Source organism: Somniosus microcephalus, chromosome 6, assembly GCF_052327205.1.
Source record: "Somniosus microcephalus isolate GS21.2 chromosome 6, FLI_Smic_1.0, whole genome shotgun sequence".
Taxonomy (NCBI): Eukaryota; Metazoa; Chordata; class Chondrichthyes; order Squaliformes; family Somniosidae; genus Somniosus; species Somniosus microcephalus.
Genome location: NC_140992.1, coordinates 187743728 through 187759827, shown reverse-complemented (window position 1 = coordinate 187759827; position 16100 = coordinate 187743728). Strand labels below are relative to the sequence as shown.

Below are 16100 nucleotides of genomic sequence, written 5' to 3'. Positions count from 1 at the left end.
GAGTAGAAAATACATATTAAAAAAAGCCATGGAAGGGTTGTGTGGCCTAAGTTGATTATCAGGAATGAGAGGCTTTAGTTATGAGGAGACACGAGAGAAGCTGGGGCTCTTTTCAATAGAACATAGAAGATTAAGAGGAGATCTGACAGAGGTGTTCAAAATAGTGAAGGGGTGAATAGGGAAAAACTATTTCCACTCGTCAGTGAGTCAGTAACTAGAGGGCATAACCGGAGGTCACCAACAGAAATTTAAGATCACCAAAAAAGAGAGGTTAGGAGATATGTTTTTTACACAGAGGGTTGTTAAGACATGGAATGCCCTTCCAGAAATGGGGGTGGAAGCAGAAACTATAATAGATTTTTTTTTAAAGGGAAGTGGATAAATTATTTGAAATATAGAAATTTAAAAGGGTATGCGGAAAGGGTAGGACAATGGGACCAAGTGGAATTTGCTTTCAGCGAACGTGGCATAAGTATGATGGGCTAAATGGTGCCTTTGGTGTGGTAAAATTCTATGATTCTGTATTAACAATCCGGTACTTTCAGGAATCCTCTCACTCCATGACTGTTTACTCAAGAAGTGCAAATCAGATAGGAAGCCCCAAGCACAAAGCACAATAGGGGAAGATTATTTCCTCTGGTGAGGGAGTCTGTGACGACGGGTCATTGATTTAAAATTGCCACTGAGAGTGGAGAGACGAGGAGAAACGTCCATGTTTGTCTCTTTCATTGCCGTACTTTTCCTTCCTTTCTTTCCTTCCTTCCTCCTGGCTCAGTTGGTTTGAGGGTTGATGGAGCACGAAATGCTTTGCCACAGGGACCATTAAGGGAGAGACCATTGCATTAATTCAGGGAAGAGCAGATATGCATTTGAAGCAAAGGAAGATAAAGGACTACAGAGGGAGAGCGGAGCAGTGAGAATAGTTTTGGATTGCTTTAGCAAATAGCTCGCACAGTTAGGATAGGCTGAATGAAAGAAAGAACATTTAGATAGCCTTCTTCTGAGCTGTGAACTTCCACGGTTCTAATCTCCATTTATGTGCTCTGACTCTACTTTCCTGGTTTAATTTGAAGTAATAGGTTTACCTTATCCAATTTTATTTAGTATTTAATATCCTTGGATAAGGCCTTTCATAACTGGCCTCTCTGGGTTGCAAACTGGCTCTCACCTTTTCTTCCATGTAAAGGAAACACGGGTTTTACTTTGGGGAAAACCTCCATGCAGTGTGTAGGCAACTCCAGTTCCTCAAGTTCCTTAAATAATTCCAAAGTAGCGTGTGCTGCAATTATTTAGTGTGAGTTTCTAACCACCCCTCCACCCCACAGACCTCTGAGCCCCACTCTGCGCAAACCACCTGAATACAATTTACTTTGGTATTTTTCGTTTAAGAGAAAGCTCGGCTGTTTCATTTTTTTGCTCCCAACCTTCCCACAGGAGGTAGAACGTGTGGCCTTTCTTTGGGACAGTAGCTCAGACCTCGAGCTGGACCAGGCCATCAGCCTAGAGAAGCTGTTGGAGCACGACAATGGACACCAGCCGTACAGTCAGCCTTTGCTAGGATGTTTTAAGGTAAGGTAGAATTGAAAAGGCCTTGCTGCTACTTGAGGCCATCTATATGGAACTGTACATCAAGAAATGGAGAGGGGAGAGGTGCAGCAAAGAGTCCCTGAGCAACCTCACTGCCTCGTCCACACCAGATCATTAAGGCACCAGTGGGAGTGGGTGGGCAGAAAACCGAGGCCTATAATTTGACAACTATATGCATTTCCATGTTTGTCTTATTCATTCCTCACTGCTCTTCCATCCCTTCCTTTCACCCTCCTGACAGTGTCAGCTTCGCTCAGTTGGTTGTGGGTTCAAGCCCAGCTCCAGAGCACATAATCTAGGCTGGCACACTTCAGTGCAGTACTGACAGAGTGCTGTACTGTCAGAGGTGCTGTCCTTTGGTTGGTGCAAGAAACTGAGGCCCCTGTTCCAGTGATTCAGGTGAATGTACTACTGGCAGAAGAGCAGGTAGTCCTCCCTGTGTCCTGGCCAACATTCCTCCATCAAGTAGCAGCACCAAAACCAGATTAATTGGTCATTTATCCTGTTGCTCTTTGTACCACTAGTGCAAATTTTAAGGGAAGATGAAATAAACAGCTGAGGAAGATACTCCCGTTCCTATGTTCTATTTTTGTTCCTTTGTCCATCCTTCTATCCTTCACTCTGGCTAAATTAGGCCTTTTTCAATCTTAGCTTTATGTTCCGAATCTGAACTAAGCTTCAGACCCTACATCCTATCCATCGCCAAGGCTGTTTACATTGAATATGTAGCACAAAAACAGGCCATTTGGCCCAACCACTCGGGCATCCTCCCATCCTTCCTCATCTAACTCTATCAGCATAACCCTCTATTCCCTTCTCCCTCATATGCTTATTTAGCTTCCCCTTATATCTACACTATACTGAGCATCTATACTGTTTGCCTCAACTACTCCCTGTGGTAGTGAGTTCCACATTCTCGCCACTCTTTGGGTAAAGAAGTTTCTTCTGAAATCCCTATTTGATTTCTTGGTAACTATCTTATATTGCTGGCCTCTAGCCACCTCCGCAACCTCACCCACCTAGAGCTGCTGCCTCGGCCTCACTGCTGCAAAAAACTCTTGTCCATGGGTTTGTCGCCTCTAGGCCGAATTTCTCCAGTACTCTCCTTGCTGGCCTCCCGTGCTCCAACTTCAACTTTAACCTCAGCTGCATCATGTATGCTGTCCTGCACCAAGTCCCAAACACCCATGACCCCCTCCCCCCATCCTCACTGACCAACACTGGCTTCCTGTCCTCCAGCACATTGAATTTTAAATCCTCGTTTTCATCTTCTGATCTTTCCACCGCCTCACTCCATCCTACCTCTGCAACCTCCTAACACCTTGCACCACCTCTCACACCCTTCAATCCTCTGACGATGGCCTTGTGTGCATTCCGCCTCCTTGAAGAGGGCCTTCAGTCACCTCGGCTCCACTCTCTGGAACTCCCTCCCTAAACCCCATCTGCCTCACCACTTCTTCGTCCACCTGTAAGAACCTAAACAAAACTCATCTTTCAACCAGTCACCACACTGAACTCTCCCACCATGGCTTGATATCGGTCCCTCTTTAAATCGTCTTGGGACATTTTTCTATGTTAAAGGCTCCATGAAAATGCGCATTATTAGTGAAATTCGTTCATGGCTTCTGTTACTTTTTACAATAGACGCCATGAAGTTCTTTGATATCTATTGATCATTGAAGGATTAAAAATGTTGGCATAATAGTCTGTCATATTAAAGATTATCACACATCTGCAATGCATTATCTACCCAGAACCCAAATACACAACTGTGCACGCCCACTCACTCCTATAGCATTGACTCTCAGTGGATGCTGCCACCTACTGGAATCTAAATCAAATTAACTGAGAAGGAGAAAAATGAAAGCCTTCAATTTATATAGTGCCTTATTACATCTCCCCAAAACATCTAAAAGCACTTCACACACAATTAATTATTTTGAAGTTCAGCGGCAGTTGTTATGTTGGTAAATACTGCAGCCAATTTGTATAAAGCAAGGTCCATAAAACTATAGAAGTTTACAGCACAGAAGGATCCCATTCAGCCCATTGTGTCTTTTTGCGAGAGCAAGCTAAAGCTGATCCCACTGCCCTGCTCTCTCCTCTATAGCCATAGGAACATAGTAAGGTAGGAATGGGAATAGGCCATTCAGCCCCTCTTGCCTGTTCCGCCATTCAATTAGATCATGGCTAATCTGTGTCTCAACTCCATTTTCCTGCCTTTGGTCCATATCCCTTGATACCCTTACCCAACAAAAATCTATTGCTCTCAGCATTGAAAATTTCAATTGACACAGAATACACAGCCTTTTGGGGGGAGAGAATTCCACATTTCTACTACCCTGTGTGTGTAAAAGTACTTCCTGATGGAGGAAGATGACAATGTCAAGGTGAATATCTAGAAGACATCAAGGAGGATAAAGAAGCATAATGTATCCCGATCACAGTCACACTGGATGTCATTGTGACTTTGGCCAGGTTTGGTAGCTGGGTTGAAGGGACTTGAACAGGGAGTTTTGGGAGAGGCGGGCACATAACAGGGAGGCAATGTCATGTTCAAAGACCTTCGAGAAAAAAGACAGGTAAGAGATGGGACAGTAGTAGGAGAGAATGGCTCGATCAAGCTGCGCTTTTAAGGAGATAAAGGCTGCACCCGACCAAAGGGAGCTACTAACAATAGCCAGGAAGGGTAACAGTGATGAGGGATTAGGTGGGAAGGGGACCAAGGGAATAGAAGGTGCATCTCATGGAAGGATGTTGGGGGGCGCAGTTAGATGGTGGTAATCTAATCTGAGGGTTCAGACAATATAAACTGCTTGAGTTTTGCTCATTTCAATGCATGAGTAAGATTACTGGCTTGTAATCACTCCCTGCTATCTACAAACCCAACGTTGAATGTCATGTAGTGTCCTTTCGATCAAATTTCAAGAAAGCACATCCACCCCTCCTCCAGCCTCGCACAGAATGCACCTGGCCAAGAATAGGAGGCAAACCATGTGGTCCTGAAATTGGTCAGGGGTTCTGCCAGTGTCCCACTGTAACTTTGGGGAGCTCCCTCAGAAATGGTGGAAACCTGGTTACGTTGGTACTCCACCATTTCCTGGTGACCTTGTCAGGGGCGGAGCCTCCATCTGCTCCGTATAAGGCAAATAACAGGGTGAGGCTCCTGGGCCTCAGTCGGGACCTGATGTAGTAGTGGTTGCTGAGATGCCAAGAAAGATGAGGCATACTGGCCTCCACAGGGCACATGTGGGCCCCACTGGTGAGCTCCAAGCCTTGTAAGTGGTCTTGATCTACAAGAGGAAGAACATTTTTTCCTGGATCAGATCCCTTGCTCGGGGGCCAATCAGGTTATTGCCAGAGTCAGGGACAGTCCTGGCAATGCACTGGCCCACCACTACCGGCAGGCTGGCATGGGGCAGGCAGTCCCCCAAAGATGCTCCCAAAGTGGTGCTTGTGCCCACCTACCCCGTGCAAAGGAGGTGCCCTCCCACTTACCTGACATGCGGCATACTCCATTAGGCTGGGCAGCTGTGGGCACGATCCCAGCAGAGCAGCCCAGATCACTGCCCATGGAATTTCGGGGCCTTTGCTTTTATCTTTTGGATAAAGCTACACCCTGTGTTTGTCAAGGCTGTGGTTCTCAAAGATTAACAAGAACTTTCTTTCTGTCTTCATCCCGTGTCTGACTTGTGCAGATGGGAGAGCTGCCGCTCAAAATCATCAACGTTCATCTTAAGGCAAAGCAGCACCCTGGAGCCATGTCGGACGCCCCGCACAAACCCCTGGAAATGGGCAGGCTCCGGCCGCACCTCGCAGGTATTTACATCACATTCTGTTAAAATGGGTATTGCTTTCATCAAAGTACAGGATATGATGGAACAAAAATAAAAGCCATGCCAAATTCACCAGGCCACTTGGAAATGAAGTTGTCGTGACAAGTCTGGTGAGTGGAGCAGCCCAGTGCTCAACAGCTCAGTTAATGGAGGGGTGCAGGACTGGCGATGCAACAGGAACTTGCCTTTATATAGCTCCCTTAACATCGAAAAACGTGCCGAGCTGCGTTATAGAGGAAGAAAGGAGCAGACACTGAGCTGAGCCTCAGTGGGAGAGTGAAGAGAGGTTGCAGAAGAAATGGGTGTTAAGAAGACTTTAAAGGCAGAGAGAAAGAAAGAGTGAAAAAGACAGAGAGAGAGCAAAAGGAAGAGAGTGAAAGAGAGAGACAGACACACATAGACAGAGAGTAGTAGGGGGGATGGTTTAGGGAGTTCCTGAGAATACATACGAGATGTAAAAGAATCTACCACCAGTGAGGGAGCAGGAGATACCCAGGAGGCCAGAGCCAGAGGATTGGATTGCACAGAAGGGACATTAGGTTGGGAAGAAGTTGCAAAGGTTGGAAAAACTCTTTAATTCCTTCTCCTCAAGTCTTAGACAGCCTGCCACTATCTGATTTGGCCTCAGGAGGCTAGGGTAGTGGCCGAGTGAGGACCCATCCTCGATTTTTGCTCATCTCTCTATAGAGAGGTGCCAGGTCACAAGCATCTGCCCCGCCCACCTCCCACCGTACACGAGCCCAAAACCTCCCAGCAGCAGTGTAACTGGCATCAACTGAGATTAGCGGGGAATCTTCAGCTCTTCTGTCGTGCCTTCTGCGGGAGAGTGGCAGAAACCCCAGATAAACCACGTAAATGGCTGAAAACGGTCATTTACACCATTTCTCTGGGGGTTCCGATGGTCTGCCACCAAAGTATGATGGTGGACCGCGGTAGCACTGCGGAATTTCACCCCCCCCCCCCCCAGTTCTCAACAGCACCTGAGGATCGCCATCTGTGTACATGTTTCAATGGCTTAGTGTGTAAATACACCACTCAATGTGGCCCTCAGCCATAGAGAGTGGGATGATTCCAGGTCGAACCTCAGTCTGTGCTGAGTTAACTGGGCTCAGATGGAACAGCACTAAGGATTCCACAATGGGCTTCAATAGCCCCAAGCTAGAGAGGAGAAACATCAGCCAAGGTTCCTACTCTCGATCTCTGCTGGGAAGTGGATGCCAATTAGCCCATCAACACTCAGGGGAGGGGAGATCATTTTAACTTTCGGTGGGGGCGGAGAACGGACGGTATTAGAATCCGCCGACTCTCACCATTGTGCTGGATCATGGACACCAACCTTGATTCCGCTGCTCCGCGGCATGGGTAGTAACTGGCCGCACACCTTACAAAAAAAAACGGTTCAAGATTCAAGATAATTGGCAAAAGAACCAGAGGGGAGGTGAGTAAGATTTTTATTACACAGCAAGTTGTTCTGATCTGGAATGCATTGCTTGAAAGGGTGGCGGCAGCGGATTCAATAGTAACTTTCAACAGGGAATTGGATAAATCCTTGAAGGGAAAATATTTGCAGAAAGAGTGGGACCAATTGAAGAGCTCTTTCAAAGAGCACAGGCATGATGGGCCGAAAGGCCTCCTTCTGTGCTGTATGATTCTATGAGTTTCGAAGATTCAAATAGAACATTTATAAACTGAAGCTCTGACAAATTCTCCTAATCAGATTACATTGTTGAGCTGAACGATATTCTCCTTTCCTGTCTTTCAGACCAGAAGCACCTCATCATTTTGGGGCACTTTGGTTTGCAGCCCAATGCCACTGAGTTCAACATACTGAGAGAAAACCACTTCCAGCACTGTGTTCCCAATGATGTATTCACCAACATCAGCAGCAAGAACGAGAACGGCGAAGTCTCTCAGGACAACATATGGTGGAACCAGCAGGCCCATGCTGCTTACACGGGTAGGAGACATCTCACTGCCCCTTCCTCATAAGAAGCAAATAACGTTTTCCACCAAATGGCTTCCTCTTAAAGTACCTGTGTCTGGTGAGATAGTCTACAGACAGTGGAGAGCAGGCCTCAAGTTACCTCAATCAGTGAGACGATGATGTCATTGTGTCAATGAACAAATCTGCTGCCTTCCAATTTTTGGTGATTAGGTGCAAGAATCCCAGTTGTTCCCCCCACCTCTCACCCCAAAGCCTAGAGATGCAAAGACCAATTAACACATGGGAATGGTAGCATAGTGGTAATGTTACTGGACCAGTAATCCAGAGGTCTGGACTAATAATCCGTGAAACAAGAGTTCAAATCCCAATGCAGCTGGGGAATTTAAATTCAGTTAAATAATTCTGGAATAAAAAGCTAGTATCAGAAATGGTGACTGTGTAACTAGCGGATTGTTGTAAAAACCCATCTGGTTCACTAATGTCCTTTATGGAAGGAAATCTGCCGTCTTTACGTGGTCTGGTCTATATGTGACTCCAGACCCACAGCAATGTTGTTGACTCTTAACTACCCTCTGAAATGGCCTTTCAAGGGCAATCAGGGATAGGCAATAAATGCTGGCCTTGCCAGGGACGCCCACATCCTGTGAATGCATTTAAAAAAAATTGTATTTCCTCATTGTAGCTTCTGAACAAGCCTTTGGCAGTGTGGTAGCATTTCCACCTCTGAGTTGGAAGGTATAGGGTCCGAACCCTGCTCCAGACAGTCCCGGTGAGTAGAGACCAGAGCTCTGGCTCTGAATTCTAGATTGACATCCAATGGGACACTTGTGTCCAGTAGATGTGGGTGCCCACCCCTGCCTCATTGTAAGGGTTGTAGGAGCCCATAAAACCCTCCAGTCGTATTGGACTAACCACCCTATCAGCTGGTATAAAGGTGGTTATGGGCATGGAAGGATCATTCACATCACAGCCTGTCAGACTGTTAATCAGCCTTCGAACCCTTCTGCTATTTCACATTATTCTCCAAGGGAAGAACGTAAAGATACAGCAACAACTGTTGCTCCTTTTGAAACCAAAAGGTTGAAATTATAACTTTCTTGCTCTATATTCTTCAGTGCACAAGGGCATTGAGTGTTTTTAAACCATGAAACCTTTGATTCACAAACGTCATCTGAATTAAATTACTTCTTGTTGTTGTGAACTTGTCCTTGGACCTCTTGGTACTGTTATTCAATGTGGCAGCTGTGACATTCCTGAATCTTCTCAGCCTGTTGAAAGCATCTCATCTCTTTGTTTCTGCTCTTCACAGGAAGATGGGGAGTGATTCGACAGGGTCTCAGCAGCCCCTGGATACCAGATGGTTGGAAGTGGGGAGGAATGGTATCTCAGCACTGCCCAGTTTGGATTGAGTTCTTCACTGATTAGAGACAAACTGGAAATATTGTTCTGCACTGAATAACAAATCTGCTTTAAGAATGACAGAGAAAATGGGCCACCATGACTATTTGAAACTGTTTTTTGTTTAGTTTGTTTCTAATCCAACAAGAAATTCAGCAATGGTGTAGGCAGAAACCTTCATCGCATTTAAAAAAGTACCTGGATATGGATTTGAAGTGCTATAACCTACAAGACTATGGACCAAGAGGTGGAAAATGGGATTAGGCTGCATAACTCTTTTTGGGCCGGCACAGACACAATGGGCTGAATAGCCTCCTTCTGTGCTGTAAATTTCTATTATTCTATGATTAACTAACTTAATATAGTTAGACCAATGATTGTTCTAATTCACCTACCAGCAGATAACACTGATTTACTGCAAAACTTGGGGGGGGTGGGGGTGGAATCGGCATTCCACAAAGTGCACCTTCCAGGTTAGTCTGGTCTCGTTGGCCATTCCGATTTTCAACAATGCCATCAATTCTTTATCAAAGACAGAAACAAACTATTGTGGCCGTAAAATTCAATGGGGGTTCTCCTGACTTCCTGCCTGTATATTTTTCTTCTAACTTCATTACTTAGAAATTGGTGGAAAGCAGGATTTGGAGATTTTCAATATTCTTCAACTATTAGGCATTAATGACTATTTCAGGTCATTTTGGCCTCAGCCATTAGCGGCACTTGCCCAAGAAGACAAGTGTCGGAAAAAGTTCTCCATTTCTACCAGCCGACGTACCATTTTCTCTCTCCGCCTGAGTGGTGGGTCACACTGGGGTACAGTTCCAGAGAGGTTAGTACGCATCTCAGACCTCATCCAAGTGGCTACTGTGAACCTAGACAGGGAGTGTCAATAAGTTATTCAACCATGGAGGCATCATCCACACAGGTGCACTTTGCAGCAGCAGTCACATTGATAACTTCCGCAGAACCTGGTTGACCTGGTGCAAATCCTGCTTGACACCTCAAGGAAATCGGCTACTGTTGTCATGACTACCAGCAGCACGGAAACAGAAGTTATTTTTTATTGGCCAATAGCTTCAAATATCACTTTCAACAACTAGTTTTCTGATAATCTTGCCTGTGGCTAGTTGGCAATAGACCAGTCACAACATAACACCCCTATGAGGAGATTGCTGTGGTCAGAGATGGTTTGTGACGATATGGGCTTGGCCTGTAATCCCTTCCAGCACGATGGAAAAAAAACATCCAAAGCTCAGAACACCTGTTGTCCTGATCTGAACTCTGATGTCACTGATGATGGTAAAGAATGGCTCCTTGCTCCTCTGTTTTTATTTCCTCTGTACCTTTAATGTAGTCTCCACTGGCCCCTGTGCAACTAATATGATTGACAATTAATCCAGCTCCCACTGTCACCATGTCAGACTATGGTGTGATAAACATGGAGGCCTCAGGCTTATCTTCTGATGAATCATGCGGACCTGTGCTGACCCAATTACAGTTTGAACGTATGAGTACTCAGGATTCATGCCTCATCCGTCACATGGGATGTTATGTACAAATCTGAAGACACGAGTTACACGGGGGATGTGTCTTAAAGGGACACATCTTTCATCAAAAAGTGTTCAGCAAATGCAATTTTTAAAAATTTTACAAGCATGCAGTGTGATTACATGAATTGGATTGAAGTTCTTCAGCGTGTCACTCACGCATGACACAAATGGGACACAATCTTCCGGCTTTTCTTCCTCCTTGCCCAAAAACATGATTAGCCGGGCACTTTTTCTTGAAGAAAGTATACCTTTAATTCTTCAGATTCTTGGATAGATAGAATGTTTACTTTTCCCTCTTCTCCCCTGAAAGCACAGTCTCATGCTGGGTTACAGTACCACTGACATTGGCAACCCTCTGGTACCTCATGCAAGTGGTCATTCTCCATCAGCGAGCCTGAATATGAGTATTGGCAGGCTATTTTACTGTGGGACAGTCGGGGGGGGTGGGTGCAGGGGGAGGGTTGGTGGTGCAGGGGTTGGCAGCAAAACCTCACTGAACATCCTTGCACCCATGTTTCCCAGCAGAGGTTGCTGGAGAGTGAACAGGATCGGGAACTCTGGCTAATAATCCAAGGGTACTGGGACTAACTGTAGAGTCCATCTGCTGGTCTGACTGAGATCAGCAAACTCAACACAGCCTGGAGATAAACCATGGGCCCTCCTCGTTTACATGGCTCAGGCCCACTGAGCAGTGCATTTACGGGCTGAGCCATCAGGGTTAGCCACAACACTTGACACGGGTGCAGAAATGTCACCGCCGCCTCAATGAGATTGACTGACTGCTTAGAATGTTGGCCTCAATTGGTTAGAGGTGGGGGAGGGGGTAATTGGCCAGGGTTCCTACTTTTGATCGTAAACCCACGACTGCTGCTGGAAGTACATCTGTGGTCATTGGCTGATGACAACTGTGATTTCCACCCACTCCAGTTGAATAACAAAGAATGTCCACTTGGCTGAGATAATGGAGTTCGGTTGCCATCCATCGAACAGAGTCCTAGCAACATCTTCAGGGGAGGGAGGGGGGAGAAACGGGGTGAGAAAAAAAAATAAAAGTCTTAAGGTGGTCACTTGCTGTTAGAAAACAGTTCAACTTTTCCACAAGTCTTTCAAATCGGAACAATGAGCATTCCACTATGCCACAGACAGAAGAAGTAAATTGTTCCTCTAACAGAACAGAAAATAATCAAAAAGGCTAATGGAATGCTGGCCTTTATATCTACAGTACTAGAGTACAAGGGGGTAGAAGTTATGCTGCAGCTGTACAAAGCCCTGATTAGAAACATAGAAACATAGAGATAGGAACAGGAGTAGGCCATTCGGCCCTTCGAGCCTGCTCCGCCATTCAATGAGATCATGGCTGATCTTCGTCTGAGATCATAGCTGATCTTACCAGTTCAGTACCCCGTCCCCGCCTTTTCTCCGTAACCCTTAATCCCCTTAGCCTTCAGAAATATATCCAATTCTCTCTTGAAAATATTTATTGAATTAGCCTTCACAGCCCTCTGTGGCAGGGAATTCCACAGGCTCACCACTCTTTGAGTGAAGAAATTCTTCCTCATCTCTGTTTTAAATGATTTGCCCGCTATTTTTAGACTGTGGCCCCTGGTTCTGTGCTCCCCGGCCATTGGAAACATTCTCTCTGAATTCAGCCTGTCCAGGCCTGCCATAATTTTATATGTTTCGATGAGATCCCCTCTCAATCTTCTAAACTCCAGTGAGTACAAGCCCAAACTATTTAATCTCTCTTCGTAGGTCATTCCCGCCATTCCAGGTATCAGCCTGGTGAATCGCCGTTGCACTCTTTCCATGGCAAGAACATCCTTCCGCAGATGGGGCGACCAAAACTGTACACAATACTCCAGATGCGGTCTCACCAGCACACCTGGAGTACTGTGAGCAGTTCTGGGCACCACACCTTCGGAAGGATATACGGGCCTTGGAGGGAGTGCAGCGTAGGTTTACCAGAATGATACCCGGACTTCAAGGGTTAAGTTACAAGGAGCGATTACACAAATTAGGGTTGTATTCCCTACAGTTTAGAAGGTTAAGGGGTGATTTGATTGAAGTTTTCAGGATATTAAGGGGAACAGATAGGGTAGATAGAGAGAAACTATTTCCACTGGTTGGGGATTCTCGGACGAGGGGGCATAGTCTAAAAATTAGAGCCAGACCTTTCAGGAGTGAAATTAGGAAACATTTTCACACACAAAGGGTGGCAGAAGTTTGAAACTCTCTTCCGCAAATGGCAATTGATGTCAGATCAATTGTTAATTGTAAATCAGAAATTGATAGCTTTTTGTTAACCAAAGGTATTAAAGGATATGGGCCAAATGTGGGTATATGGAGTTAGATGGCAGATCAGCCATGATCTCATTGAATGGCGGAGCAGGCTCGAGGGGCTGAATGGCCTACTCCTGTTCCTATATTCCTATTCACAGATACAAAATGTTTATCCAAATACTAACATAATGTAACTCGTCTGATTCTAATATATTTTTGTTAAGTTATTCGAAGATGTGCACTTTTTTTGGAACCGTGTTTGTTGTGTGACAGTTTGTTTCACTGTTATTGACTGCTGCCATTTCTTTTGCCTGTACTGGAATTAAAATCACCACGAGGGTCAGGAATTTTCTAAACCGGGTGTGTTCTGGTCATTCTTTGTTCCCACTCTCACTGGATTTATTGGGCCAGAAATTCAGATCGGGGGCTTGCCGCGCATGCAAGCCCCTGATATGCACTTACCCGACGCGCTGGCCGTTGACCTCCAGGGACGCCTGGAATTCGATTTTGAAAAAGAAGAATCCCGGGCAGCGTATGACGTCACGCCGCCCAGGAGTGCAGCCAGCGCGAAGCCTGTAGCGCGCTGTGCAACTGAGACACGCCCCTTGAGGTCTCAGTTTAACAGGACACGCCCCCAATGTTTCTGCCAAGCTGCTAAGCATTTTTACATGCAAAGCAGCAGTTTAAATAGGTTTTTGGAAGTTTTTTGAAGATTTTGGTAACTTTTATAAACTTTTAAAAACGTTTACATTATTTTGAAGAATCTGAAGTAGTTTTAAACAGGATTAAAGCAATTTAAAGACTTTTAAAAGCCCTAAAAGAATTTTTTAAATTCCATTTATTTATTTAGCAATGTCGTCGTCATACGTGTCTTCACACTGTTCCCTTTGGGGAACTGTATGAAGTGGTGGAAGGATTTATGGCCATGATTAACGCTCATTCCGTGACCGTAACCATCTTTGAACCAACCATTAGGGCGGTTAGTCCTATGGCGGGAGGGTTTTACGGGCTCCCACAAGCTATACAAGGAGGGGGGGCCACCCACACCCACGGACGCAAATATCCCACTGGATGTTAACCCAGAATTTAGAGCCGGAGCTCCGACTCCACTTGCCGGGACTGTCTGGAGCGGGGTTCGAAACCCTACCCTGATCTGGCCCAGCGGCGGGGATCCTACCGCTATGCCAAAGGCCCAATCCGATTAGCAAAGTGAAATGGCTGGAATGAGCACAATTCACGGCATTAAAAGAACTCACAATTGAACTGATGATGACCTCAGCAATCTCCTCAAGGAGGTGGAGGCGCAGCGCCTGCTCATCATTGGTAATGAGAAGTCATAGGCGCCGCAAAAAGGGCAGATGATAGCTTGGTCTTTCAAGTGGCAGCATAGGACTCCAGTCACGGGGAGGGAAAAGGCGCAGGAAACGTATGGGTGTCACCTTTTGTGCGGAGTGGGCCTTTTGCATAGCAGTAAGCATCCCTGCCGCTGGGCCAGAAGGAGTAGGGTTTCGAACCCCACTCCAGACAGTCCCGGCAAGTGGAGTCGGAGCTCCAACTATAAATTCTGGGTGGACATCCAGCGGGATACTTGCGTCCGTGGGCGTGGGTGGCCCCCCCCCCCTCAGATGGGTTGTGGGAGCCCGTAAAACCCTCACGCCATAGGACTAACCGCCCTAATGGCTGGTTCAAAGATGGTTACGGTCACGGAATGAGCGTTAATCACGGCCATAAATCCTTCCACCACTTCATACAGTTCCCGAAAGGGAACAGTGTGAGGATACGTACGATGATGACCTCTTGCGCAATGCACCTCCTTGGACCCTCAGTCGCAGATGCGAGGGGGCAAATCGTGCAATTGTTAAATTTTTCATTTTATTGACATGTAAAATGTTGGCCCAGTAATTCCCTTCCAAATGCGCGAGTACGGTCGGGGTACTTACGCGTCTGGCCAGAGGAAATGCCGGTTTTCAGCATGCACAGTGCATGTGGGGAAAACCGGCATTTCCTGTCCTCTGAACGAAGGGGTTCAGAGGCAGAACGCGTGCGACTGCACAGGCAGCGCGTGCGCAGTAAAATTCGCCACTTTCATTCATGCTTTCAGTGAGGTCAAATCCTTACAACTTACACATGAAAAAGCATGGGTACAGTTGCTCCAGAGGCTGCGGAGGAAGATATTTCTTATCGTGGAGCTTCTGAAAGTATGTATGTCTGTATATATTCCTTTGTGTGCTATGTATATATTCCTTTACCTATGTGTATGAATGTATTATTTAATTATGACTTTCAGAGAAAGTAACTTATTGGAAAATCATAATTAAAAACATATTCATACACATAAGTAAAGGAATATAAAACATACATACATATACGTAAAGGAATATATGCGGACATACATACATAATTACTTATTACTGATGAAAAGTTTCTTTCTTAAAAGTGCTGGAAATGTTACATTACTCATTTTAGAACACTCATTTTCACATTCCATTCACACAGCCACAATTGCTCCTTCTACCTACCGTTCTGAAAACCCGTTTAAAAAAAAAAATTTTAACTTTAAAACTTACTTAAAATTTCTTAAAATAACTTCCCTCCCTTTCCCAAACAAAAATATTGCCTTTCAGAAGCTCCACGATAAAATATATCTTCCTCCGCAGCCTTGGAACAACTTTACACATGCTTTTTTCAAGTGTAACTTGTAAGGACTTACCCTCACTGAATCCATGAATGAAATCGACGAAGTTCACTGCGCAAGCGCTGCCTGTGCAGTCGCACGCGCTGTGCCTCTGAACCCCTTCGTTCAGAGGACTGGAAATGCCGGCGTTCCCCGCATGCGCTGTGCATGCTGAACGCCGGCATTTCCACCGGCCAGATGCGTGAGTACCCAGACCGTACTCACGCATTTGGACCCGAATTTCTGGCCCATTGTGTGTCATTCTCTTGTGCAACCAAATGAGTCACTGAGCTCTCTCTTACTGACCTGCAGTATGTAATTCCCCCCTCCCCCAGTTCTTATTAAATCTTAAGAACAGGGCACCTCAACAAGTGGCAGGGATTTACAGAGAAATGAGACTTATGATGGCACGCACAAGTAGGATATGGGCTCAGCATGCAAAGGAGATTAGTTCCCGTAAACCTCTGCTCCCCATTGCATGTCTAATGTTGTTCTATTAGTAGTACAAATAAAGCCCAATTAAGCCAGCTCCCCTATCAAGGACTCTACCTCACTTATTTAGGGGTAGAAATTTGTCTTGGGTGGTTGCACAAAAAGCAGATTGGCCGCCTGTTATACGCAGCACCTGATATTTAATTCTATTGACTGCAACGAAACTGAATATCAGGCGATGTGTATAATGGGCGGCCGATCTGATACCGTCCGTTTTGTGCCACCGCCTGAGAAAAATTTCTACTCCTTAATCTGCTAAAGCCGTAACTACAGGGGCTGAATCTTTGTGGCACAGCCATGAAGGGGGCCTAGAGTTGCCAACCCTCCAGGATTGTCGT

At 45.7% G+C, this 16100-nt stretch overlaps 1 protein-coding gene across 1 annotated transcript in view; it reads left to right on the top strand.

The window, feature by feature from the left end:
• The window catches only part of LOC147116246 (endonuclease/exonuclease/phosphatase family domain-containing protein 1-like), a 48915-nt gene extending 35963 nt beyond the window's left edge, over positions 1–12952 (top strand). Inside the window, exons 4-7 of the mRNA XM_085991031.1 lie at positions 1435–1569; positions 5286–5406; positions 7186–7380; positions 8678–12952. Coding sequence (XP_085847157.1) covers positions 1435–1569; positions 5286–5406; positions 7186–7380; positions 8678–8793 — 567 coding nt within the window. The 3' untranslated portion in view covers positions 8794–12952. The remainder of the gene's footprint in view (positions 1–1434; positions 1570–5285; positions 5407–7185; positions 7381–8677) is intronic.
• Positions 12953–16100: the final 3148 nt, after the last annotated feature.